The sequence below is a fragment of the Trichophyton verrucosum genome (assembly GCF_000151505.1).
Source record: "Trichophyton verrucosum HKI 0517 chromosome Unknown contig00695_1.f1.exp, whole genome shotgun sequence".
Lineage (NCBI taxonomy): Eukaryota > Fungi > Ascomycota > Eurotiomycetes > Onygenales > Arthrodermataceae > Trichophyton > Trichophyton verrucosum.
In genome coordinates, this window is record NW_003315276.1 from 12,472 (window position 1) to 38,246 (window position 25,775).

The 25,775-nt window shown below is 50.3% G+C and overlaps 10 protein-coding genes across 10 annotated transcripts; 6 read left to right on the top strand and 4 right to left on the bottom strand.

The window, feature by feature from the left end:
- Positions 1-754: 754 nt before the first annotated feature.
- On the top strand, positions 755-1,012 carry TRV_06333 (uncharacterized protein; the record flags this gene model as incomplete). The annotated part of the gene is made up of 1 exon (XM_003019569.1): positions 755-1,012. The coding sequence occupies one exon, from the start codon at positions 755-757 to the stop codon at positions 1,010-1,012; it is 258 nt and encodes an 85-aa protein (XP_003019615.1).
- Positions 1,013-1,093: 81 nt separating this feature from the next.
- Positions 1,094-2,284, top strand: TRV_06334 (uncharacterized protein; the record flags this gene model as incomplete). Its single annotated transcript, XM_003019570.1, has 2 exons — positions 1,094-1,789; positions 1,970-2,284. The coding sequence occupies 2 exons, from the start codon at positions 1,094-1,096 to the stop codon at positions 2,282-2,284; spliced, it is 1,011 nt and encodes a 336-aa protein (XP_003019616.1).
- Positions 2,285-2,497: 213 nt separating this feature from the next.
- Positions 2,498-3,856, bottom strand: TRV_06335 (uncharacterized protein; the record flags this gene model as incomplete). The annotated part of the gene is made up of 1 exon (XM_003019571.1): positions 2,498-3,856. The coding sequence occupies one exon, from the start codon at positions 3,854-3,856 to the stop codon at positions 2,498-2,500; it is 1,359 nt and encodes a 452-aa protein (XP_003019617.1).
- A 795-nt stretch (positions 3,857-4,651) lies between these two features.
- TRV_06336 (uncharacterized protein) lies at positions 4,652-6,561 on the bottom strand (the record flags this gene model as incomplete). The annotated part of the gene is made up of 3 exons (XM_003019572.1): positions 4,652-6,318; positions 6,387-6,418; positions 6,458-6,561. The coding sequence occupies 3 exons, from the start codon at positions 6,559-6,561 to the stop codon at positions 4,652-4,654; spliced, it is 1,803 nt and encodes a 600-aa protein (XP_003019618.1).
- Positions 6,562-7,054: 493 nt separating this feature from the next.
- TRV_06337 (uncharacterized protein) lies at positions 7,055-7,909 on the top strand (the record flags this gene model as incomplete). Its single annotated transcript, XM_003019573.1, has 2 exons — positions 7,055-7,069; positions 7,157-7,909. The coding sequence occupies 2 exons, from the start codon at positions 7,055-7,057 to the stop codon at positions 7,907-7,909; spliced, it is 768 nt and encodes a 255-aa protein (XP_003019619.1).
- A 183-nt stretch (positions 7,910-8,092) lies between these two features.
- Positions 8,093-9,745, top strand: TRV_06338 (uncharacterized protein; the record flags this gene model as incomplete). Its single annotated transcript, XM_003019574.1, has 2 exons — positions 8,093-8,320; positions 8,405-9,745. The coding sequence occupies 2 exons, from the start codon at positions 8,093-8,095 to the stop codon at positions 9,743-9,745; spliced, it is 1,569 nt and encodes a 522-aa protein (XP_003019620.1).
- A 3,281-nt stretch (positions 9,746-13,026) lies between these two features.
- TRV_06339 (uncharacterized protein) lies at positions 13,027-15,511 on the top strand (the record flags this gene model as incomplete). The annotated part of the gene is made up of 2 exons (XM_003019575.1): positions 13,027-14,278; positions 14,379-15,511. 2 exons carry the CDS (start codon positions 13,027-13,029, stop codon positions 15,509-15,511), a joined length of 2,385 nt encoding a protein of 794 aa, XP_003019621.1.
- An 884-nt stretch (positions 15,512-16,395) lies between these two features.
- On the top strand, positions 16,396-18,023 carry TRV_06340 (guanine deaminase, putative; the record flags this gene model as incomplete). The annotated part of the gene is made up of 2 exons (XM_003019576.1): positions 16,396-16,744; positions 16,813-18,023. The coding sequence occupies 2 exons, from the start codon at positions 16,396-16,398 to the stop codon at positions 18,021-18,023; spliced, it is 1,560 nt and encodes a 519-aa protein (XP_003019622.1).
- A 319-nt stretch (positions 18,024-18,342) lies between these two features.
- On the bottom strand, positions 18,343-20,265 carry TRV_06341 (uncharacterized protein; the record flags this gene model as incomplete). The annotated part of the gene is made up of 2 exons (XM_003019577.1): positions 18,343-19,722; positions 19,852-20,265. 2 exons carry the CDS (start codon positions 20,263-20,265, stop codon positions 18,343-18,345), a joined length of 1,794 nt encoding a protein of 597 aa, XP_003019623.1.
- Positions 20,266-22,116: 1,851 nt separating this feature from the next.
- On the bottom strand, positions 22,117-24,395 carry TRV_06342 (C6 transcription factor, putative; the record flags this gene model as incomplete). The annotated part of the gene is made up of 2 exons (XM_003019578.1): positions 22,117-23,397; positions 23,454-24,395. 2 exons carry the CDS (start codon positions 24,393-24,395, stop codon positions 22,117-22,119), a joined length of 2,223 nt encoding a protein of 740 aa, XP_003019624.1.
- Between the last annotated feature and the right edge of the window lie 1,380 nt (positions 24,396-25,775).

Consider the following 25,775-nt stretch of genomic DNA (forward strand, 5'->3'; position numbering starts at 1 on the left):
GGTGCGGATGGTAGACACTGGGTTTCGTCTGTGGGTGTCGCACGAGACGCAGTGGAGATTCAGGTAAGCTGCAAGAGAGGAGTTACCAGCGAGGTCCTTCTTGAACCCTAAGGCTTATTCGTTTACAGTATCCGATTGTTACAGACTACCAGATCCAGTATGTTATAATTGCCAGTTATAAAAAAAAAAAAAGGAAAGAAAGAAAGAAAGAAAAAAATTAACTGATGTCTGTGCTGCTCGGCTAGGGGCGCGAAAGCCCACAAGTCATCTCGTGACCCATCAGACCCTATGGACGTTCTTACCCTTGGTTTTTACAGCAAGAACGGTACACGTATCCTCAGCGGTCATGTTCACCTAGACGGAACATTCAAGCTCGCTGAAAGCCGTGCTGGGAAAGGGATGAAGGGCAAATGAAGTAGTGCCAATTATGTGAACAAGCAAAGGAGGAAAGGTGGAGAATATGATCAAAGTAATGAGGTGGCAGGTTTTGTAATTGCATTAGTCAGATATTAGTCAGATATTACAAGACTAATTGAACTTAACTCAGCCTCAGTTGGTGTTCTGTTGAACTCCGTTTTAAGCGATTACTAAAGGAGCTTTAAAACGCGAAGGACTGCTGGAAGGATGGGTATGTTTACCCAGCCGAGCTATTGATGTCTCTTCAGCCATGGCATTTTTTGCACGACGAGCTTTGAACTCGTCTTATTACGCCCGGCCGGTAACACGTACACCACTGGTCGGCCCTTCGATAAGAATGCGCTCTCTCTGGAGCGGCCTCTGGAAGTCGAAGCCGGCCCCAAAGCTGCCTGAGCAACCAAGATCTCTCCCTGCCAGCGGCTTCCAGACTGTCGATGCTGCTCAGCTGGTGGAAGAAGAAGAACTGCCAGACTACAAAGCCGATAGGTTCTACCCTGTTCATCTGGGGGAAGTCTTCCAAGGGCGTTATCAAGTGCTGGGGAAACTCGGGTTTGGCTCCTCCTCGACCGTCTGGCTGGCTCGAGACCTCAAGTAACTATCTACATGCATATATACGGCTCCTCCTGTTATATCTATACCGGGCAGCTAACAAGGAGACAGGGACCATCTGTATGTCATGCTGAAGGTGTATGTGCATACCTCTGCCATTCATCGCGAGATACCCGTATACCACCACATCTCGCCGCATATCGAGACAGCCACAGCCCATCGTGGGCGCCTCAACATCCGGCAGCTACTCGACTCCTTCACGGTGGCCGGACCAGACGGCAGACATCTCGTTCTTGTCCACCAGGCCGCCCAGATGAGCCTGCGCGACATGAAACTGGTCTTCTTCCCCAACGGGTTTGATCCGGCGTTCGTCAGAGGTGCCATCATCGAGCTTCTCCAGGCCCTGGATTTCTTACACAGCCATGCGCAAGTTGTTCATACGGGTACAGAGTGGACTTCTCTATTCTCGTCTGTGTGGATAAAAATTGCTTACGTATTATTTTCTTGTTTTCTTGTATATATAGATGTGCACTCTGGAAACATGCTTCTAGGGCTATGGGACAATACATTGCTTAAAAATCTCGAAGATGCAGAACTAAGGGCTCCCGTGGCCCGGAAGCCGGTTTCGGACTCCCGGACGATCTATCTATCGCGTCTGTCCAAGCCAAAGGAGGGCCCCATGCTCCTATCCGACTTTGGCGAGGCGAGGCTAGGCCCTGGGCCCCATCCCGGTGATATCATGCCACTCGAGTACCGGGCCCCCGAAACACTACTCTACGTGACATGGAGTTATCCCGTCGACATATGGAGTGTTGGACTCACGGTACGTCATATTCAACGCCATATTTTGCCCCAAACTAACACTTAAAACTGCACAAGGCCTGGGACCTCCTAGGGCTTGAAAGACCGTTTACAGCCAGAGACGTGGATGGCGGCGTATACGATGCCACGCATTTCGCCCAGCTGATTGCAGCACTTGGCCCGCCGCCCCCCGAGTTCCTAGCCAAAAACCCAGAAAGAAGAGCCGACTTTTGGGATGAAAACGGTAGATTATTTTATTCTTAACTATTCAACTGAAATATTTCTCTCCAATATGGGAGCCGCTAACGTCGGTCTTCTAGGCGAATGGCTGGGTCTTGCGGATATTCCAGAGGGCCGGACCCTGGAATCGCTCGAGACTCGCCTCGAGACCAGGGACAAGAACGCATTCCTGCGATTCGTCCGTAAAGCCCTGACTTGGATGCCAGAGCAAAGAGCCACCGCGAAGGAGCTTCTCCAGGATCCGTGGCTGCTGGGAAGCCACAAAGTCGGTTCATAGCAAGGGACTGTGAGACAGTAAAGCGATAATATTATCATCAGCTCCTCTGCAGGATTTCCCTTCTTCGTTCCCATCGCAAGTAGAGCTACCCGAAAGCGCATTTCTCCGGGTTAGAGGAGGCAAGACAAATAGTTATCGCGTCGCGGCACTAACTATATATTACAGTTCATATAGAATATAGTGTATGGATTATTGTGAATGTAACATCCTAAGTCAACACGAATTCAATATCCAGTCTTCCACTGCCTTTAACACGGAGGCTTTGTCGCTCCTTGATGACTCCTTTGATAGTAGTGAATCATCATCGGATTCATCAAAAGCCACCCAGTCGTGGTTACGTATTCCTTGCTCGCGTGCCGAGAATTCATTATTTCGGAGCCAGATAAAAATATTTCGTGTAGCATGTTGTGACGCTGATTCGTTCTCTAGATTTAGAGCTTCATAGCTAATTGGTATATTTATTGGTAGGTCCTCCGTTAGTGTAAAGGTAGACATAGTAGTTGTTAGGCATATTGGATGTACCCGTTTGCTGTCTCGACAGGCCCAATACCAATCTGCATACTGCAGTTCGTGACCAGTACATTGTGTGTGCAGGCGCACCTCAATTTCGGCATCTTCGAGCACTGTGGTACCAAAGGGCATCCATGGAACTAGCGGCCACCCACGGTTTAGTTCTGCTTGGCTGAGATAGAGAAGTCGGCACTCATCTGATCTTGAAAGCGCTCCGTTGGTGATTAGCGGTTGCGATACAGGCGCCTGTATAAACGATTGTGTGACACTACACCATGATGCAGCATGGGGTTCAATTGACGTTATACCGTATCGACCTTCTCGGAGGATATTTTTCTGAGTACCCGTGATTATACCACCGAGCCAAAGGAAAGAAACCTGCGGGACTCGATTCATTAGAATATAACCAAGTAAATGGCTCCCCTCGACAGAGTCAAGAACAGCAAATGTAGCCTGCGTCCATGGGCTTACGATATTGCAAGGTATCCCAGGTTCGTAAAATACACTCGATAAAAGAGAGAGCAGTCCTCGTGTGTTGCAACTCAATGTCAATAACCTGTCCAACTCTGGCATTATCTGATCCAATATAAAGCCACATTGCTTCGGCTCTTTAGTCTCCGGCATGGCTGATCGAGGGCTCGGCTTCTCATGAAAAAATGGCCTTGGGAGTGATACTGGGTTTTTCTTGCTATTTAGCATAGGGAGAAATAAAACTGACGAGAGCGCGGCCACAGCTTGGTCAACAATATTGTGTAGATTGCAGTATTCCGCAAGAAACCGAGCCGCAGTAGTAAACGAAGGCACAGGAGTCGGTACACGATAGAGAGGGGTATAGCAGGAAAGGGTATACTGCTCGACTGCCTCTAAAGAAGTCGACCAAGGGGATCGAACTATTGCACCCTCCCATGTAAGGGAGGCCTGCCATCCCTCTCCAGGAGACAAGACAGCAGCCCACCATCTGGCTGCATCATCATCGACGTCTCCTACGTCTACGATGACTTTGGTCCGCTCATCTCCCGTGTTGAGGCCTCCATATTCCGCGTGTTTTTCAGTATATGTCATCTCGGCTCCGGGTATAAACTCGACCCAACGCATAGAGAATATGTAACTCCACGCCAATATAAGTACGGAAAGGTGATTGTCTCCGTGATTAAACCATTTCTGATATGTTGGTTCTTGGTCCTGAGAGAGAGTAAGCTGTGTTGGATTGTCGATAGAGACTGCGAGCGTAAGTCCCCTTTCCACACGAGGTAACTTACATTGGCCGCGCGAAGTTTCCCAGATCGACGTGCCACACGCGTAGAGACGATTATATTGACACTTCAGCTCCAAGTCATGGATCAATGGGGGTGTATTTTGAAGTGCGGGCTGTATGTGGAAGCAGATCTTGGGCAGCCCAGGCTCCAGCTGAGCGCGAGAGAGAAGCCTTGTCCAGGTACGAAAGCCGTTTTCATACACAGCGCGGCAGCTTTCTGGACTTGGACGTACGGAATCTTCAGATTCCATCATGAAAGGTAATGCTAGAGAGAGTGAGCAGGAAGTGTGAGCGTGCTTGAGATGAGGGAGTCCTCTGATGTATCTCGTATGCTCAATCCTCAAGAGTTAACTAGTTAAGTCTGACTCGATAATTGTGCTTGGTGAGAAGGTAACTAACTGGTTAACCTGACTTGATGAATCGCAACCAAGCTGTACAACATGGTTGCAAATACCTTAACGACTCCGTACTGACCATTGCACGATATCCCTACTACTGTCCCTTTCAATTCAGCATCATGACCATGTACAACCACAAGTAGTAGATACGAAGCCATTATCATTTATTGCGTCTACGTCTATTCTCGCCTCTCCCGGCATTCATCATTCAATCTTGGACGCCGCAACTTCTTCCTTGTTGGTATTGCATGCTTCCTCTGGCTTCCCTGACTTCGCAACCTTTGTCATCGCCTTTCGCTTCGCCTTTATTGCAATCTCCTCCTCCTTGGCCCTTTTCGTCTCGTCGCTGCCATACATCTTTCGCCATTCATCTGCCCTTTCCGGCTTGATACGAGTGAACAGGTGCTCGGCCCTACCAATCTCATGACCAGGCTTGATAGAATCTGCATTCCAGCGGTCTGGGATGAGAAGTAGATTAGCGCGGAGCTGTGTGTTGATAGAATTAGCTGTGTCCGGCATGTATGGGGCAACAAGAGACGCAAGAAGGTGAACAGTATTGATGGCTATGCCAATAACTGCCGCACATTTAGACGGTTCGTTTTCAGCAAGGCTGTTATCTAGCCTATTCAGCTGCAAAAACCCATTACCCTGCTGAGATATCTGGAGAACCGTCGACCAAGCTGAGCGAATCTTGACGGCATCAAGCTCTCGGATATATTGAGCGAGAAGCCTGTTGATCTCTTCCTTAAAAGTAGCAAAGGAGCCTTCGAGGTACTGGGTCCAGTTCGGCACGATATTGTTGTAGTGACGTGAGTTAACAAATTTTAGAACACGGCTAACGAAGTTGCCCAAGTTTTTGAGGAGTAAGTTATTATTGCAGTTAATAAATGCGTCCCAGGTAAACTCGCTATCACCAGTCTCCGGGCGGTGGGAGAGCAAGAAGCAGCGCCAGATATCAGCAGGGATCCCAGTCTTCTGGGCTGAGTCTCCAAAGACCCCAATACCACGAGACTTGGAAAATTTCCCGCCCTCGTAAGTCAGGTAGTCTGTCGTAGACAGGTGATGGAGTCTTGTCCAGGTATCCTCCGTGCCAATTTGCGAGGCAGGAAATATCACAGAGTGGAAGACAACATTATCTTTGCCGATGAACTGATATAGCTGAACGTCTTTAGGGCTACGCCACCATCTCTCCCACTGGTCAGTATAGCGAGCAGTAATAGATACGTATCCAATACAAGCATCAAACCATGAATATATGACCTTGTCTTCATAGCCCGGCAATGGAACTCTTGTTCCCCAGCTAATATCTCTTGTAATGCTGCGTGGCTTCAGTCCTTCTTTGAGCCAAGATGCAGTGATAACAGCGCCATTATTCGACCACGAACCGTTCGCAGTAGAGTCCTGGAAGAAATTTTCGACCTTGGCCTGCAACTTATCTAACTCCAAGAAAATGTGCTTCGTGTCCCTAGTAACAGGCGTAGAGCCGTCAATTTTGCATCGCGGATTTCTGAGCTGCAGAGACTCCAAGAGCTGGCCACAGAGATCGCACTGGTCGCCGCGGGCATTAGCATAGCCGCAGTCAGGGCACTCGCCCTCCACAAAGCGATCTGCAAGAAATGAATGATGCTCCTCGCAGTATAGCTGGGTAGTCATGCGCTCCTCCAAGAACCCATTCTTCTCCAGCTTCAAGAAGATGTCCAGCGTAATCTCGGTCTGGAGTTGCGTTGTGGTGCGGCCGAAGATATCAAAGCTGATATTGAACCACTCATATATCTCAGCATGAATCGCGTGGTATTTGTCGCAGAGTTCTTGTGGCGTGCAATTCTCTGCCAGGGCCTTTGCCTCCGTTGTGGTGCCGTACTCACCCGTCCCTAGAGAGAGTTGATAGTCAGGGGCTGCAGTCTGAACCAGAGGATAATTTCATAGACTGCCTGCTTACCACCGACATATAGAGTGTTGATACCGCGTCCTCTACAGTACCTCGCGAATGCATCCCCAGAAAGGACACACCCGATTATATTTCCAAGGTGCGGGACATTGTTCACAAACGGTAGAGCGCTGGTAATAAGGATATTCCGCTGGCCAGGCACGGGAAGAACGGTGCCACCAGCCATAATGATGGGAACAGCCTCGAGCCCGTCTATGGTGCTTTAGGAGACCTGCCAAAGACCAACGATGTCTTTTGAGGGCAGTGGGAAGTTGTTGGAATAGTGAAGCCGTCGATGTCGCTAGCTGGCCTCCCTTGGGTCTTTGTTCTCCCTAGCCGGGCGTTTGCAAGTGCGGTGTCACCTAGCCATCAAACATGCTGCATAAACTCCGGCACCCCCCGGCCTTCGTCTCCTTGTCTCTTTGTCTCTCTGTCTCCTCGTCTTTCTCTTCCTGCAAGTAGCAGTTCCAAGTGCGATGGCAACATAAAGAGACGCTTGCGAGCGTGTGCAGTGCAAGCAACGCAAGTGCCAGCACTCGGAGCCAACAACCTGCCTGCGACACCACGAGGGCCTCCTGCTGCAGCACAAAATCGAGATCGAGTTCCACCCTCTCCATCCGTCAAAAACGCACGCTCGACGCCCCAGTGAATACAGTCGAGCAGACAACGGAGCTTCAGAGATGGCATTGCTGTTGGTAAGCTGGCGGACTTTATCCATCACAGCACAACCTTGGCTTCACTAACCCGTCTCTCGACACACTAATGACGTTCGAGCGTGGTAGCATGGAGCAGTTAATGGCTCTGGACAGGACGATAGAGAAAGATACACAGCATCATTCTTTGCACTACATGACGGTCTTGACAATGCACGTCTATCTCGCAAAGTACTGTCTCTTGCAGCACTATCACTGGTCCTCACCACCTCGGAGGAACAGCCGGATATACAACGTGATGCTGCTGTTTCCCATGCTCTACGCGGATATAAGACGGAGAATGATGCAGACCACCGAGTTCCTGGTATGAGTGATGGACGACCCGAGACTCAATGGGCTGCATCTCCTGCTGCATCTCATGAATCAGTTACTTTTCAATGCGATGGGCTGCGATGCAAGGTGCATGCGTCTTTGAGTAGGTCATCTCGCGGTAATTCATCGACTCCTCTGCCCATCAGATGTCCAGGCCTCTTGCTAACGGCTTCTCTATCTCGGGCAACAAGCAAACGAAAGGGGTATCTATCTGCTTGTGAAGGCTGCTCATTGTCGAGGATTCATCTCCTGAACATCCTCTTGGACCATGGTTGTGACTTTGACTGTGAAAAACTCCCACCTCAGCAACACGCCACCCAAGGGGCATCCAAATCTGATCCGATGCTCGAACAACGCTGGCTCTCGACTTCTCCCTCCCATCGTCGACTGTCTGTCTGCTGTCTGTCTACTACTGCTGTCGACTTCATCCTCCGCCCGCCCGGCATCTCGAGTTTCATCTTCGTCAGCTTAGAGTGGCGAGCCAAGCTTTTTTCCCTTGCCGAGCCGTAGTCTTGGCACTGCGGCTGTAAGAGCCAAGCCGACTTCCAAGCTTGTTTCTTTTCGTCGCAGTTTTTGCTTGATCGCTTGCTTCGTTATTATTGATTACTCGTGTTATCGTGTGCTGTAATCGCTTGTCTTTCCATCCTTCGGCTCAGCCATCGCCAGCTATTGACCAGGTACCCTTTACGAGTGATGGGCGAAGCCGCTAGCTACTACAACCCCGGCGCTGGCACCGGTCAGCCGCCAGGGGATGCCAACTACCAGCATCAGCCCCAGCCCCAGCACCAGCACCAGCAGCACCAGCAGCAGCAGTATGTGCCTCAGGACGCTGCATATGGCGAGCTAAACGAGAAGCAGACATTTGAGCAGGCCTTCAAGGTCGAGAAGCCCAAGTGGAACGATCTATGGGCTGGTATTCTGGTACGCAATCCCCCACGACTGATGATAATGGCTGGATGATGCAAATCGCTACTTGCAGTCGGCTAACCAACTTGCTCTTCCTAGTTCCTCCTCTTCTGCGGTGGCTTCGTCGCTGTGTCGGCCATCGCGCTTCGTGGATATGCAACAACGAGAGATATCCAAGGCGGAGGCATCTATAGCGGGACAAATAACTTCACCCTCAATACTGGAACGCTCATCCTCTTCCTCTTCGTTCTGGTCGTCGCCGTCGTGCTCGGATACAGCTATGTCTGGCTCGCGCGCCTCTTCCCCAAGCAGTTCATCTGGGTGACAGGCATCCTTAACATCTGCTGGGCTATCGGCACCGCTATCTTCTACCTGTATCGCCGCTACTGGACTGCCGGTATTGTCTTCCTGATCTTCGGCATCTTTCTCGCTTTCTGCTTCTGGACCTGGATCAGCCGCATCCCCTTCTCCGCCCTCATGCTCAGGACCGCCGTCGATGTCAGCAAGAAGTATGGCCATGTCTACCTCGTCAGTCTGGTGGGAGGGCTGATAGCCACCGCCCTGGGTGCCTATTATTCTATTACCCTGGTCGCTATCCACGACAGGTTCCAGCCTGCCAGCAATAACCGTGCCTGTAACGGTGGCAGCTGCAGCCATGCCAAAGTCATCGGGCTCATCGCCTTTGTTACCTTTGCAATGTACTGGATCTCCGAGTGGCTCAAAAACACGATCCACACCACCATCGCAGGCGTCTACGGCTCCTGGTACTTCTTCCCACACAGTTTGCCCAGAGGTGCCACTCGCGGCGCCAGCCAGAGAGCCTTGACTACCAGCTTCGGTTCCATCTGCTTTGGCAGCTTGATTCTCGCCATTATACAGTTCCTGAGACATCTCTGCTCCATTGCCAGGAACCAGTCCATGCAGGAAGGTGGAATTGGGGAAGCCATTGGTTACGCCGTCTTCTGTATCCTAGGTTGTCTCATCGGGCTCTTGGAGTGGCTTGCGCAGTTCTTCAACCGCTATGCCTTCTGCCACATCGCTCTGTATGGCAAGGCCTACATCCCCGCGGCCAAAGATACCTGGAAGATGATCAAGGACCGTGGCTTCGACGCCCTAATCAATGACTGCCTGATCGGGCCCGTCCTATCCTTCGGTGCACTCTTCATCGCGTATGCGTGTGCTCTCCTTGCATACTTATATCTGCTCTTCACCAATCCCGCTTATAACACTGACGGGAAATACACACCCTTTATTGTTGCCTTCTCTTTCCTCATCGGATTCCAGATTGCAAATGTCTTCACGACCCCATTATCCAGTGGAATCGACACCATCTTCGTCGCAGCTGGCTGGAACCCGCAGGTCATGTACCACGAGCATCCAGAGCTATACAACGAGATGGTCCAAGTCTACCCGCGGGTGCAGCAGATGATCAGGCCCTGAGCCGCTAAACATCATCAAAACGTCTCTCGGCCAATATTAATGCTAGATTCATCTCAGAATACGCGATGCTGGGGAAGTGGTTTGGTTAATATGATGGTATTATTACAATGTTGATCGAAGACTATCGCCAGCTATTTATTTTAAGTTTTAACATCTTTCTAGTATAGTAACTGGTTATTTTTACCTTCATTATCTACTCTAATATTTAGTCTACTATTCTGCAACTCCCCGTTCTAACAATAATATATATAACTCATGGATAACAAGGAGTTGTTGAGTATTTTTGGGTATACTAATACTTCTGAAATTACCGTTGAAGACCGTGAGTTATGCTTATTATCATCTACTTATAGCTAATTCATATCCGTACTGATTACTTTCAAAATCTAGTTTTATACACCACTTATCTCAACATCGGCGTCGACGGCCTTTAAGCTCTTGAGCATTACAACTTTTAAAGCAAGACTTGGGGCCAAGTCCACCATTTGAGGTCCGCGGTCCCGGTCCACGGTACCATTTGAGGTCCACGGTCCACAGTCCACGGTCCGCGGTCCACGGCACCACTATTATTTTTAAAATAGATATTTATATAGCTTAATGGAGGCCTGCCGACGGCAAAATATATATTAATCGGCTCCAAATTGTCTGTAGAATATATCTAGGCTAGTGCCGAAACGATTCGGAGCACTTTTAAAAATAGTACCAAAAAATGGTACCATAAGGTCCATGGTACCATCTGAGGTCCGCGGTCCACGGTCCGCGGTCCCATTAACGGTACCATTTGAGGTCTTTTTAAAATGCATATTTATATAGCTTAATCGAGGCCGAGCGACGGCGAGGTATATATCAATCAGCTCCAAATTATACGTAGAATATATCTAAGCTAGTCCCGGATCGATTTAGAGCACTTTTAAAAATGGTACCAAAATGGTACCATTTAAGGTCCACGGTCCACGGTCCACGGTCCACGGTCCCATTAACGGTACCATCAACGGTACCATTTGAGCTCTGCGGTCCACGGTCCGCGGTCCACGCAGCAGCACGCTGGCCCGCGAGCAGCCGATAGTGAATATATATCGCCAATCAGGTGACTTTTGGCATTCTAACGCCAAGCAGAACCGACACATTACTCAGCAATCACGTGACACCACATCAAAAGTCGACACAACTTCCAAAAACGGACGAAACGACAACGAAGGAAGGCAGATAGAGGGTTCAGAAAGTGGCCAAATGGTCTGCAGAGGCCTTATTTACCCACCGACGGCCATTATTCGCGAATGAGAGCCTGGCAACTCGTCAGTGCCATGCAGAATGAAGCGTAATAGTGGTCACCGGTCCCCAGCTATGGTGTCAATTTCTTAGAGGCTGTCGAAGTCGGCAAGCCACAGGACAGAAGGAGTGCCATTGCCATATTAATAGTTATTGACATGGTTGGGTTAGGCAATTCCTTCAGCCTCCGCGACATCTCGAGTCTTCCTTCATACAAAAATCCCGCCTTTGAACCTTTGGCAGCCGTGGTATCAACGTATCAAACTGCTGAGCCATAAGGTGAGCAGCCCGGTAGAGCTCTCTGCAAATTTGGACCTATTAATAGTTAATGTTGTACTCCTCGGAATCTGCAAGTACTTCCCAGAAACTAATGATTTCCTGCCATGCTTCATTGATCTGATGTACAGGTGAGAATTCATAAGCCATGCCTGAGAGTGAAGGCATAAGTCGTGTGAAGTGACTGTCGACGGTAAAGAGAAAAGAAGCGTTGCTGACGTGATGAAAGCCCACGACGGCCCTAAAAGGTTTTATTTTGACGACATTCACCAACTAGCTAACCATCAGTTACCCCCAATGAATAGAGTCCTCGCGATCTCATTCCAGCCACCAAGGATGTGCCCAAATAACAAGCTGCTGAACACTCCTCCTTTATTTAATAGACGGGTTCCGAGGGCCGATGGCTGATAGCTATCGAAGACTAACTGGCTAGTTAGCTGACATCTTAACTAGTCGATCCCCCTAACTAACGACTCCATAGACCGCGGGAAAAAGAGCCGCAGAAAAGCCATATCCGCAGCAAAGCAAAATATTCGAACGAGGAGCTCGTTCTAAGGCGTTCCAGGGCTTCAAAAACGACCAAGGCCTTAAACTCCATTCAGACATTGATTGCACCGCTATAACGGGAAACTCGATCTCTGCACGCAATATCGTATTTCTCGGGGGAAAGAGGGGCGACATGCCAATCAGCGCCACCGGAATCCGAGGAGCTTCACATCTTCGTATAACTACGGCGACGTGAGAGTCACTAGAGGCTGAAACTGGCCTAAAATTCAGTCTTCACCCTTCTTACCCCTGGACGGTCATCATCATCTGTCTCGCCCTGTGGTTGATGTTGACTCTTGTATACGAAGCAGCTCGTATAACTACCCTGTTGAAGTAACACTTGACTGGTTGAGCCGCAGTCAGACTTGGGCATCCATCCACTTTCGAGGCGTTTGGCGCAGTGCTTATTCTCACTTTTATATCCCACACTTGCATCTCTCGTGGCAATCAGGGGGAGACAGGATATTTTCCATCTCTCTGGCTGGTGCTACGTGCCTTTGACTCAGGGGAAAAAGCGACGATTATCGCGCAGGGCCCAGCGGTTGGGGTGGCTATCTGCTAGTTAAGCCAGAGTTACCCAAATTCTGACCCGTCCATGCATAAAGAACAAAAGTGATAGACCCTGGTCGGTTTACTTATGAATCTTGATTGTCGAGATGTAATTGGCTCATCACACGCAACCCGGGAGAAATAAAATGTTACCCTTTATCTGAGCCCCGTATAAACGGCGTGATGGGTGTGGTGCGAGAAATTAAGCCGCTATATATAGATATATATAGGGGAAAGGGAGGGGAGAGTCCCCCCTTTTCAGTTCTTCTGAGTGTGTTCCCCTCCTGTGTCACAATTTCCTGCGTCTTTTCGACTCTATACCAGCAGTCTATGGTCATTATTACTGCTTCAAGGAGATACCGTGCAAAATGGTACACCTAGGGGAACTCACAGTCGGGTCGGTTTCCGGCATGATCGCCGCGGCCATCTTCTTCGGTGGGCTTCACTCTTTGGCAACTCATTTTTCAGGAGATTCGTCAGGTCAAGACTAATAATAATGGATTAATCAGTCCAGATTGCTGTACCACTGGCCCTTCCGCTTATTCTCCTTGGTTTACTTACGGAGCGGAACTCCTCCATCACTCTCTCTGCCGCGTCTTGGTAAGTCCTCTGGTCGAATGTCGTGGTGCATTTGCACTTACATGTTGGCAACCAGGTCCGTGGCTGGCAGGTTCTTCCACTCTTCCCTCTGGCCTCGAATTCTCCGTTCAGATTCTGCATCAACAACTGGCCTGCCTCGAAGTATTGTATTTATTACATTGCTTAGCACCATTACCACAATCCTGTTCGGTCTCACTGCTACTGTGACTCCACTGGGCTTGTATGAAGGAGTGTCTCCGAGGAAGGATACCAAACTTGTGGATTTCCACTACATCAAAGACACCTCGCCTATTGGCTATGGCACACCAGCACGAGGCAATGTGCGGTTCAGCCGTATCTGCGGAGGGTTTACTCCCCAGGTATGCCCTCACTCGAACGGCAATTTGACCTCGACCGAAAACTCCACGGGAGAACACGTCAGTGGCGATTGGTATGACACCAGAATCCCTCAGCGTGTGATAGATATGTTCCAAAGCGGCCTTTCCTCCCAGCAGAGCTCTGTGTCAAGTATATTCGACATCCAGTGGCGATCATACACCTACTCGAGGATTGAGGATAGACCCGATAACTTGGTAGTAGACAATGGCACGAGATACCCCGTGGGAGCTTTTCGACAGATCTCTACTTTTGTTCTCAACAACCGGATAGAAGCCGTTGAAGGTTTGGTTGTTGATACCAAGAACGGAGGGATTGGTTTCCGGAATCACACTGCACCTCCTGTCGAGCCATTCGGGAGTTCCTGGTCTGAAGACCTTCTCTTCATCGTCCCGGAAACCCAATGCGTCGACACCAACCTAACCCTAGACTTCTCTATCCCCCTGAAAAATTCTGAATCAATCAGTAACCAGATCAGCAACCTTGTGCTGACCGATCGAGGCGGTTTTGCAAATCTTATTCAGAAATATCCTTCTTGGGACCGCAACGATACTCAGAGAAATCCAGATCTCCGTAATCGTGCGTACAAGGCCGCCTGGATCAACAACGTTTGGTCCATGGCGTTTATGAACGTAACCAACTTCCGGAATGAAAGTGACCCGAAGTCGAAAGCCTTCTCGTATCTCGACTCATTCGTCGGCAAGAAGTTTCCACTCCAGTCTGACCACTCAAGTTCGACCACCCTACTCATTGAACCGGATAGTATCATCACAAACTCACTTTTTGGATATTATCTTAGCGGGACGGACCTGGCTATCAACGGGACCAATCTCACTTCCAGCCACATCACCACTCCAAATAAACCTCATCTCTTTTCTAATCCTTGGAAAATTGACTCATTGAACTTCTCCTCTGCTAGTAAGTGCAAATTCTATATCCGCCATCTTCTTTAGGCATCTATTAGGGTAGTCACCGCATCTTACAATGAGTAACATGATTAACAAATAAAATGAAACAGGCCTTCTTTGCACTGGTTTGGGTGGACTCGATCTGGCAAACATAACCAACATTGCTGCCAGGTGCGGGCTTCAATACGGTGCACCGCAACGAGTTGGTGCAGGCGAATCTCTGATCTTCGACCCGGGTTCCAGCTGGACCGTGCCCATGTATTCATGCGCCTCCACGATAAAGGCCATTATTAAAACCGTTGACTTCCGCTTCAATGGCACCGAAGACAACCTCTCGTCTCTGACTGTAATGGGCATTCGGGAGAAGGAGTATCCCAACGAAGAGTCCAAGCCACTATGGGCTGTCGAAAATACCACGATGCGTCTCCGTGATGTCAGATCATTATGGGGTCTGGTAACGCCGGAGAGCGTAATAGGAGACCAAAACATTTCCACCATTAGGAAAGAATCTCTCTACCTGCCAGGAGGTGACAGCAGCTCCCTTGGTTCCATCGATTCCCAGAATCTTCCGGGCCTGAACTTCCACAGTGATGCTCTGGGGGTCGCCTACGGGGATGGCTCATCGAGCTTCAGCGAAAACTACAACGGCAAAAACCAGCTTGCAATGTATCGGCTGTGGCAGGAACTTTCCAGAAATGCCAGTACTGTAGGCAAGATCAAGGATCTCATCTGGACCGATGTCGCCCTCAACGCGGTCACTGGAACTAGAAGCATCAGTCCAGACGGGTACAACAAGCAGGTCCTCGCGAAACGTGATGGTGACCAGGCTGACAAGGCGAAGAGAATCCCTGTCACTATTTACGAGAGACGCGTGCATTATAAATACCGCTATGGTGTATTGGCCTTTATCTCCCTGGCCCTGATCGCAGCGGTGTTCTCCACGTTAATCCTGCTTTGCGTCCTGCGTCGTACCGGCTTCTCTAAGGCGCGAAAGTACCTTGACGAGACCTCCGTGGGCAGGATCCTGGCTGCCAGGACGACGAGTTCTGGAGGGCCTGGTGTCCACAGGGCACCGACAAATACCTGGGTGAAGACAACAGGAAAAGCGCCAATCACGTTAGGATCCAGCCAGCCCCCTAATAATGGACCGAATAGTACATCGGCTATACTTTACCCAGGGGGATCTGCGCTCGCGGCCAGTGCGGACAAGATCGAGCAGTCTTCCTACCTCCTTAACAACTAGGTGGCTAGCTGAAGAATATGCGCATTCGATGATGATAGGCGGGCGCTCGCTGTCTCCTGGCTGAGATATCTACTCATACTATCAAAACGCTTCTCCTTGAATGAAATGCTCAGACGAAGTGTTACTCCTCGAAATAAAGTTAAGCTCGTAAGAGCCGCAAGACTTCGTTGTAACAAAGTCAATAAATACTTATAGTCAACGACTTTTCTATTCAATAATATTATAATTAATTATTATTACACGTCAACTAACTGCTCTGGACTCTGAATACAACTAAATCTGGCATAAAATGAGATGGGCTCGCCTGTTGTCCTCCCTAGGCGTCTTAACTAACTGTTCTATATACACCTATACACCTCGGCGGGGATGCTGAAACCGAACCGAAGGCCCAGCGGATCCTCTAGTTAGTCAACCGGCCCGCGGTAGCCAGTCAAAGCGGAGGTCGCCGGCACTCTTCCTGGTTCGCGACGGACAGAGCCAGAGAAGAGTCGGGACGGCGTCTTTTGCCTGGTCGTGGCGGTCCCTCTTGTTGCTGCACAGGCTGACCGTCGACAAAACCTCGCGGCTGGCCGCACGAATATAAGACAGCATCGTCTTCGACACCGACCGCCTTCTTGTCCGTGACTAACTAACTAGTTAACTAGTTAGTTATTGCGTTCGCCGTTCGCCCAGAGAGAGCGCCGCCCGACTCTCGCCAACCTCGCCGCTGCTATCGTCCAGCCGGAGGACCCCGAGAACCACAGCGGGAGGGGACAGTGAGCCCGGGATGCGGAGTCCATATAAATGCAGCATCTCTAGTCCCGGCCTGCTTCTGCGTGTCATCGATGGCTTGTCGCCTGGAGAAATACCTTCGAAGACGCTTTAACTAAACCAACTCGACTATCATGGGCGAGATAACTTCGGTGGCCACGACCGGATGCCACAGCTTCACACTGTACCAGGGCACATTTATCCAGCTCCCACGCGAACCGGCGGCGCCGGCGACATCGACAACTGCTCCCGTATACGAATTGCTGGTCAAGGATGGTGTTGTCTGGGTCGATAACTCGGACGGACGCATCGCGGGGTTCGATTGGGCCGTCAGGGGGCAGGATGAGCTGGACGAGCTGGCAGCCAGCATGGGGTGGAAGCTAGTATACAATGATAACGAGGTCGAGAGCACCCAGGCGACGGTTGTCAGGGTGGTACGGTCCAGGGTAGAGAAGAACGGCTTCTTCTTCCCTGGTTTTATCGGTAAGAGAGATGCCTGCTGCAATAGCTATATATTTGTGCCACGACCGAAAGCTAACCGGGTTGAACAGACACGCATATTCATGCGCCTCAATACCCAAACTCCGGGATATTCGGGTCAACGACTCTGCTTGACTGGCTGAACAAGTATACATTTCCTATGGAGGCGTCGTTCGGTGACAAAAACGCCCCCGACACACCTACCAAGAGAGCCTATACCGTGTACAACGCCGTCGTGGCCCGCACGCTGTCCCACGGCACCACCAGCGCTGCATACTATGCAACCGTCCATGTCCCCGCCACCAACCTGCTGGCCTCGGTCTGCCATTCAAGGGGCCAGAGAGCGTTCATTGGCCGAGTCTGCATGGATAATCCCGACACCTGTCCTGACTTCTACCGGGACGAATCAACAGCTGCCATGGTGGACGCAACCAAGGCGTCCATGTCATATATCCACCGTCTAGACCCGTCAGGCACGCTGGTCAAGCCCATCATCACTCCGCGGTTTGCCATATCCTGCACCAGTGAAGGACTCGCTCAGCTAGGTGAGCTTGCTGCGTCTACTAGCCCGCCAACCCACATCCAGACACATATCTCCGAAAACGACGATGAGATTCAGACAGTCAAGGCGTTATTCCCAGACTGCTCGACATACGCTGAGGTATACGACCGGGCGAAACTGATTACTCCCCGTACCGTTCTGGCGCACGGAGTACATCTGCACCAGTCCGAACGAGCCCTGATCCGTGAGAGGTGTGCCGGAATATCGCACTGTCCCACATCAAATTCCTCGCTGAGCTCCGGCATGTGTCCTGTTCGCGTCCTGCTTGACGATGGCCTCAACGTTGGTCTCGGCACTGATGTTAGTGGAGGGTACAGCCCAAGTGTCCTCGAGACAGCCAGACAAGCGTCTCTCGTCTCCAGGCTAGTAGCATGCCATTGCTCCAAGGAGGACGGGAACCGCAACAAGCTCAGTGTCGAGGAAGCGCTGTATCTAGCCACCAGGGGCGGAGCCAAGGTGTTTAATATGCAGGATGAAATCGGCGGGTTTGAAAAGGGGATGTTCTGGGACGCACAAATGATCGAGCTTGGGGACAGCATTGAAAGTGACACTGACAGCATCGTTACCCCTGAGCAGCTGGATTTGCAACACTCTGGGAAAGTGTGCGTATTTGGATGGGAGAGCTGGGAAGAGCGAATTGCCAAATGGATGTGGACAGGCGATGATAGAAATGTCAAGGCTGTCTGGGTTGGAGGACGGCTGGTCCATGGAAGCACTTAGATAGGGTACTATTTGGATGTATATTTTGCTATATTGCTTTATATAATGACATTGGAATATAAACTACGGGAGTCATGTTTAACTTGTAATAAGGCTTTATTGAAATATCCAGGGAAGTGACAGTAAATAGTACCAGCTTATTCTTCATTTTGAATGCAGAGTAAACACAACTCGACTCCAAGACCAATCGATATCTTATGCTAAAAGAAAAAAGAAAAAAAAAAAAAGAAAAAAAAAAAGGGAAAAGGAAAAGGAAAAGGGAAAGAAAATCGTGTTAATCGTAGAAGTCATTAGTTAATAGGCCTGAAGACATCACTCCCTACTGAGGGCGGTACTGCACTTCACGGCCAACAGAGACCGGGACATGGAGACGGCTGATAGTCTCGACATCGCCCAGAGCACCTTTACCGTGGTTTCGAATAAAGACAGAGCTTCCCTCGACGATGTGGGTGTGGTCCCAGGAAGTGATGCGCCCCTTGCTGAGGGCAGAGTAGACCAGGCGTCTTCGACGCTGGGAGTTGAGGACCTGCTGCTGGATCCTGTCAAAGTCCCAGCGGGCATGGACTTCTTGCAAAAAGGCCTTGAAGAGAGAAGTGATGTCGTTCGTCGCTGTGGCCGAGGTGATCTCAGCGGCCGTAGGAGCCACGGCCTTCTTACCTAGCATGGGGGTGTCAGGGGGTGTCGGGACGGCGTGGAGAGACAACACGGCGGAGGCTGCTGGGTTCTTCAGTACCGGCGGTGAAGTCGTAGGAGGAGTAGGCAGTGCTGCAGGCCCAGTGACGGCGCCGCCGGATGAGCTGTTATCAGAGAGAGCTGGCAGCGCCATGTTGGCGACGAGGTTGTTAGATTCAGTCGGGTCCTGCTCGACGTTGTACAGCTGCGGAGGGTCGATGGGCGAGTAGATGAACTTCCAGGCGCCCCGGCGGATCATTACCAACGGTGCCAGAGTGCCCTCGCCCATGTATTCACCCAGCACGGTGTCGGTCTTCTCGCCGGGGGCATCGTCCGCAAGGTACGGCATCAGCGAGACGCCGTCGACGGGCAGGCCAGGATACAGCGAGCCGCCGGTCATGGCCACAAAGGTCGGCAGCAGATCCATCGTTGAGACGTTCTCCTTGACTCGCTTGGGCTTGAAGCGTCCGGGGGCGTAGACCAGCATGGGCACACGGGCGGACATCTCGAACCAGGACATCTTATACCACATCCCCCTCTCGCCGAGCATGTCTCCGTGGTCGCCGGAAAAGACGACGATGGTGTTCTCGTCCAAGGCACAGTTCTTCAGCGTGGCCAGCAGGGCGCCGATCTGCGTGTCGACGTAGGTACAGGCAGCGAAATAGGCACGGCGAGCAGCGCGGATGCGTTCGTCTGGGATCTCCTTGCCCAGGAGGCCGATGATCTTCAGGATGCGGCGGGAGTGAGGGTCCTGCTTGGCCTGGTCGAGGGCCGCGGTCGTGGGAAGGGGGATGTCGACGCCCTCGTACATGTCCCAGAACTCCTGCGTCATGGCGTACGGGTCGTGCGGGTGTGTCATCGAGACCGTGAGGCAGAACGGCTGGTCTTTACGGTGCCGGGCATGATCGTACAGGTACTGCTTCGCCTTGTAGATGACTTCATCATCGAAGTCGAGCTGGTTGGTGCGCACACAGGGGCCGGCCTCCATAACAGAGGACATGTCATGATACCAGTCTTTGTGGACATCCTGCAGCAGTCAGCATATATACACACACACACATATATATATATACATATATACAACTACAGATAAAGAGCAAGTGGCAGGCGATTATTGGCATATCTTGCACCTTAGTTTGTGCTGATAAAGACTTACAGGTTCATCCCAATTCACAGACCAGCCATAGTCACCGGGATAGATGTCACTGGTCAAGCGCTCCTCGTAGCCATGCAGCTGGTCCGGACCACAGAAATGCATCTTGCCAGACAGAGCAGTGTGATAGCCCTGGTCTCTGAGATAGTGAGCGTACGTGGGTGTGTCCGCTGGGAGGTCACTGGCATTGTCGTAGCCTCCAATCCGGGAGGGAAGCTGGCCAGAGACCATGGTAAAGCGGGACGGGGCGCAGAGAGGCGAGTTGCAATACGCTGAGTCGAAGACAACGCCCTCTTTGGCGAGGCGGTCGAGATTTGGGGTCTTGATGACGGAGGATGAGTTATAGATAGACAGCAGGGGGGCAGCCATCTGGTCTGCCATGATGTATAGCACATTCGGCTTCTTTGACTGAGCCATGGTCGCCGGCTTGCTGATACTGTCTGATACACAGAAGCTCTGGTTGTTATTGCCTGAGAGAAAGAGAGAGAGAGCAAGAAGAGAGCTGGCTTAACGCTGCTGGAAGGGGTATCAAATAGAAGAAAAGAACGGCTACAAAGAGGAAAAGTGAATGGAGCTGGAAGTGAATGAAGAGAGAAAAGAGGAGATGTACAGGACAACTTATATACACTCGAGACCCAAGTGGAGAAAGACGAAGAGCGAGAGAAAAAAACGCCTTATTCGCGGGTTCTGGTGGGAAGAAAGCTCCTCCGCCTGCTACTCCTCCCCCGGAGACCCGCAGCAGCCGCCATAAGAGCAACCTGCAGCAAAGAGCAGACGAGCCAGCCGTCGGGAAAGACGAGACGGCCACGCCAAACCCTTATCCAGTTTAGTGGCAAGGGATCGAAGGCAGCATGCGACGCTGAAGACGAGACACAGCCATTGCTCCGTATAGCGTGAGATTGCGTGACAGGCAGCCGCTTGACCGGGTTGATCGGTCGATCGAAGGGGGGTGCTACAAGGTCTTCCGCTCGCATCCTTCTCCCTCTCCCATCTCAAATCAACAAAGCTGTCTTCTTGCCAACCCATCCCAGCCTTCAAAAAAGTCACCGGCCATCATGGAATCCCGAGAGAGACAAAAAAAAAAAGAAGAAGAAGCAAAAAAGCCGACCAAAAACAGAGTTTTATCGCGTGAGGCTCCCTTTTAGGCTTAGCGGGGGCTCACCGGCTCCTGGGCCGGCGGGATCCATCACGCTAGTCCTGATAAGGCTAGCCGGGGTTGGACTTTGTCGAGTCTGCAGCCAATTGTCGAGTTCCGTTTTCTCAGCCGTCTGGCCCTTGTGCACACCGAAAGTCCCGACAGGACACAACGCGACTGCTTTTTCGCTGCCAGACTGCAACCAAATGCTCTATACGCACCTGATGGCCATATTCAGTGTCATAGACGCGCTCCACGTTCCCAAACACTCCTCCCAGTCAAAAAGACGGGGTAATCGTGTCGCTCATATAAGCTTTGGACCCTGCGCTCTAACGTTGTTCACATGACACGTACCGCCAAGAGACTGGTCTGAACACATCATGTGATGGCACTAGATCTTCTTGGCGTACAGTTGAAGAATCCAATTGGCTACTTAACGCCAATCACACATGCATAAAAGCTCCACTGTGGAGCTTATTGCCGCTTAGCGCTTGACCCCTGGAACAAGCGCCAAGGATGCACGCCAAGCCTGTTGCACACACTCATCTGAAATACGCCAAACAGTAGGCGAAGCAGCCAGCGCATCACAGAAGACGTAGGCTAGTGCAACGAAGGCGTATTTGTTTAGCTCTTGCCGTGGTCAAGCGGGAGGGTTCTTTCCCCTATAATACTTGTATATTATATCCCCATTCTCCCACCGCCGTTCTACAAGAGAAGTGATCGCCACATAAATGTGATGTTATCAAGTGGCGGGACCCCATCTTATCGAGTTTCACTTGTGGAGCTGGGTCAAGTCACCGCAGTTTTTCTCATCGATTGGACGCTACGTCGATACTTCCGTTCCTAATTCCCATGCCACGAGCTATCTGGGGACTCTAAAAGTAGTATAGATTCCCGGCACTGGTAAGTTTCTCCCAGGTGGAGGTTCTGTTTTTGCATTGCCGAAAATGGGGCCGAAGCTTTTCCGAAGCAGATCAAGGTTATACAAGGTTTCCCTGTGTTTTCAATATGTGGGGATGAAACAGAAGCCAAGCAGGAGGAAGGGAAACGCGAAGATATGTAACTTGGACGGTATATACTATTATAGTATGATCATATTATACACATTTCAGGGAGATTATGACACATGCCCATTACATCTCAAAGTTCATATCAGCTGCTGACCCTTGCAAGAGGGTCTCCCATTGAGACCAGTCAACGGGATTATCCGGTAGCTCATAAGATGGTACGGCACTGGAGGAAGGCATGTTTGGCATCAATCCGTACCCATTGGTCATCTCGTACGTGGGTACTGCCATATTTGTAGGTGGAAATAAGGGTGGTGTCGCTGAAACTTGGTTCTGACCACCAGCTGGCGGATATGTTTGAGCAATGTTTTGCCCACTTGTAGTCGCTCCCTGGGGTGACGACGCCGATGATGGAGGAGCAGATGCCATTCGCCGAGCTCGAAGGGGTTCAATGAAGCAAGGGGGCACAATGGTGTCCTGGCTAAGACCACCCGACGCTCGTGCAAGAGATACCTTCCTCGCGTCCCAGGCCTTCAGAGTGAGGTTCCCAATTGCGATGTAGAGCGGGTTCTTGGCCTCTGATAACAGCTCTGGTTTAGAAGTATACACGTTCCCAACTTCCTCCCATGCTCTGTCGACCTGTTCCCCTTCTGTACGTGTCTGAAGCTCGTTCAGTAGATGGATGAAGGCATGCCACTGGAAATTTGCAGTGACATGCCAGTAGTATCGTTGGATGCCCGGGGTCAAGCGGAAAGTATGGTAGTTTGCTATTATTTGCAGGGTATCGGCGAACAAAGCGTCGCGTACTTCTTGCGAATTTTGGGCATCTCTTGAGAATGATCGTGCTCTGAATCTCAGCATTACGATGCAGCTATAGCCGACTACCCAGGTCAAAAGATGGAAGGATATCGACGTATCACAATATTGCATATACTTGTCCTGGAGAAGTGCCTCTAAGGCATCAATTCGTTTAAGCCGGTCACTCAATGTTATTGACTTGTCGGTCACTGCTCCCCAGGCCCCGTCAAATGTGTTCCGGGAGGCCAAGTCACGAAGTAATAGGCCTACTTCATACCGCACCAGACAAAAGCTCATTTCAGTTATTCCCTTGTGCTCTATCGGTAGGTCGCGCATGCCGGGCGTTATTTCGGAGTCGTTAACATTGAGTGGAAGTTTGGTATCCCAAGACGAACCAGCGGCTAAGGATGCGCCCATGCCACATAACTCTCCGCAGAGGCCGTCAAAATATACAGTGGGCCACCACAGACGCCGCCGCATCTCAACCTCAAATATAGGCAAGCCAAACCGAGCACCATCCCTATGGAGCCCCAAGCGTTGTGCTATTCGCATAGCTACACCACTATACACCCATAGCGTCTGTGCGTCTACGAATTCTCTTAGGGAAAGCTAAAAATTCCGTTTCGTCAGCAAGACCAATGTAGAAGAGTTACCTTTACACGTACCAAGTATAGAAGAAATGCTCGGTACACCGTCAAATCCGAGCTGGTAAGGAAATCGGCCCTGACCAATGCACGCTTGGCTCCCAGATGGAACCGGCTAAGTAGCGCCTCTCGTGTTTCCCCGAGTCGAGAAATGCAGTCATCTTCCCGCAGAGAAGCAACCGCACATGTATAAATGCCGAACATGAGCGCCTCGACATCTTTAGGTATATTGTCCAGGTCCGATGTTGCGTCTAATATCTGCTGCTGGACTGTTGGCTTATGGCACAGCTTCGTCACCGGGTCCATGTTGTCAATATATATCTGCCACAGCTTAAAAATCTGTACCGTATCAGGGTGAAGGGCGCGCAGACTTCCTGACCCTCCAGTGGACCCAGCAATAATGAATTCTCCACCATCCGAGAGAGGGGAATCTTCAAGTGACAAGAAAGGGTCTCCATTACTATTGGCATTATCTCCTGCGACGTCCAAAATCGTATCCGGATCTCCAATCTCACTGCTCAAATTCACCCATAGGCTGTTTTCTAGGAGATGAGTCTTGCCATCCCTGATTATCATGCGGCCAAACTGGTTTTTCAGGTCTTCCTCCTGGTCTCCATCAGGGTCTGTTTTACTACCACTACCAGAGTTGTAGGTCAGCCCTGGAGCCTCCGGAGCCGCATGCTGGCTATCAGATTTATGTTCATCGATATTGCTCACATCCACTCCTAATCCTACGAGGAGTTCTTCGTATTTGCGCAGCCTAGCAAGCAGGGTTTCCTCTGGGGACCGTCGCTTGCGTCGTTTTGGTGCTGGTGGCGGGCGATATATACAGTTGACTTCATACTTGCGACAGCCTGAACATGGGCTCTGCCGGTCACATCTGACTTTTCGCTGTTGGCATAAAACACAGGCATATGGCTTCAGCGTTGGAGGGGCAGGGTCCGCCGCCACTGTCGAAGACATGATGTGGGTATCGAATAACTAAAGGGTATTATGCATACAAACGCTGGAGTTATCCTCCTCTCCTGCTTCTGTAGAAGTGATTTTTCTTCATGCGTATCCTAGCAATGCCTTCTCGCATTGTCTTAACTACGCGCTGTTGACCTGATCCTCCTCCGCCGTCTGCCTGGAAGAATTGGATTTCCGTCTATCACGTGACATTAACAGTCACGTGGGTATTTAGCCCCTTTTTGTTAAGTTTCCAATTCTATAGCTTGCTTAGTAATAAGAGTGAAGAGAGGAACTTTCAAAATATTATTGGGTCCTGAATTTTGCTAAATATCACCAATCAGATCTCGATTAATCCTGGACAAGCAATTGGGGGAAAAGTAGGCCCGCATAGGTTCCCATGAAGACACCAGGGGTGATATCTTTGTGGCTTAAGGACAGGTGGACATAAAACAAAGAAAAGAGTCCATTTATCATTATTACATCGAAGATGGATACCCCATAAGCTCATGAAGACCAATCAGACCATCTATCTCTTGGGATGATACTGTTGCCCTGTAAACTAATTCAAAGTGATTAATCCGGGGCTATGAAATGTTACCCATACATAATCTTGATTCAAACCCATACCATCCATAATTATAGGGTTAATAGCTGGCCTTGCATTGAGAGAGACTTGAATTGGCATAAAATATCAGCTTGTATGGCTATGTATGGGTATACCATCATAAAATGTGCACTTACTTCTGGCTTTTTGTCTACTACTTGACGTGTCTTGTAGTGCGTGCAAAGATATGGTTAAGTTGTCACTTTCCCTAAGAATAAGAATCATCGTTGGACCATTTGAACTGTTACTATGGTTTGCAACATGACCTGTGGATAAGTCACCTGGTTGAATGCCTGAAGGCAGGACAGTGTTGACGTTTGCAAAAAGTGCGCCATCATCTCCAGACCGGTCATACAGATTCGTATAGGGATCCCGCGTCTCGTTATCTGGATAGAGCCGTTTTCTGGGTCTCGTTAGTATAAGCTCCGTTTCTGCGTTTTAACAGTTAGTTCACTGTTATTGTCATATATTCCGCTATTGGGGTGCCTTACCAACCCCCTGTTCGTTCAGAGATCTGGATTTGGTGGAAACCTCGAAGTTTGTTATGTTTGAAAGTTCAGGAACGAAACTGCTATGGAGTTGGGTAAGAGTATCGGTGTCATCGGCGTCCTGGGTATCATGATCATGAATGCGTTCAGAGTCCATTCAATGGGCTCTCTCCATTCCAGTGGCGAGTGAATTGACGGTATTTTCGCTCGTCAACAACACTGGCTATATACATGTGTTGCAACTATGTTATCGAGTCTTCATCTTGTTATATGTAAGCCTCTATACAGATACGCAATCTG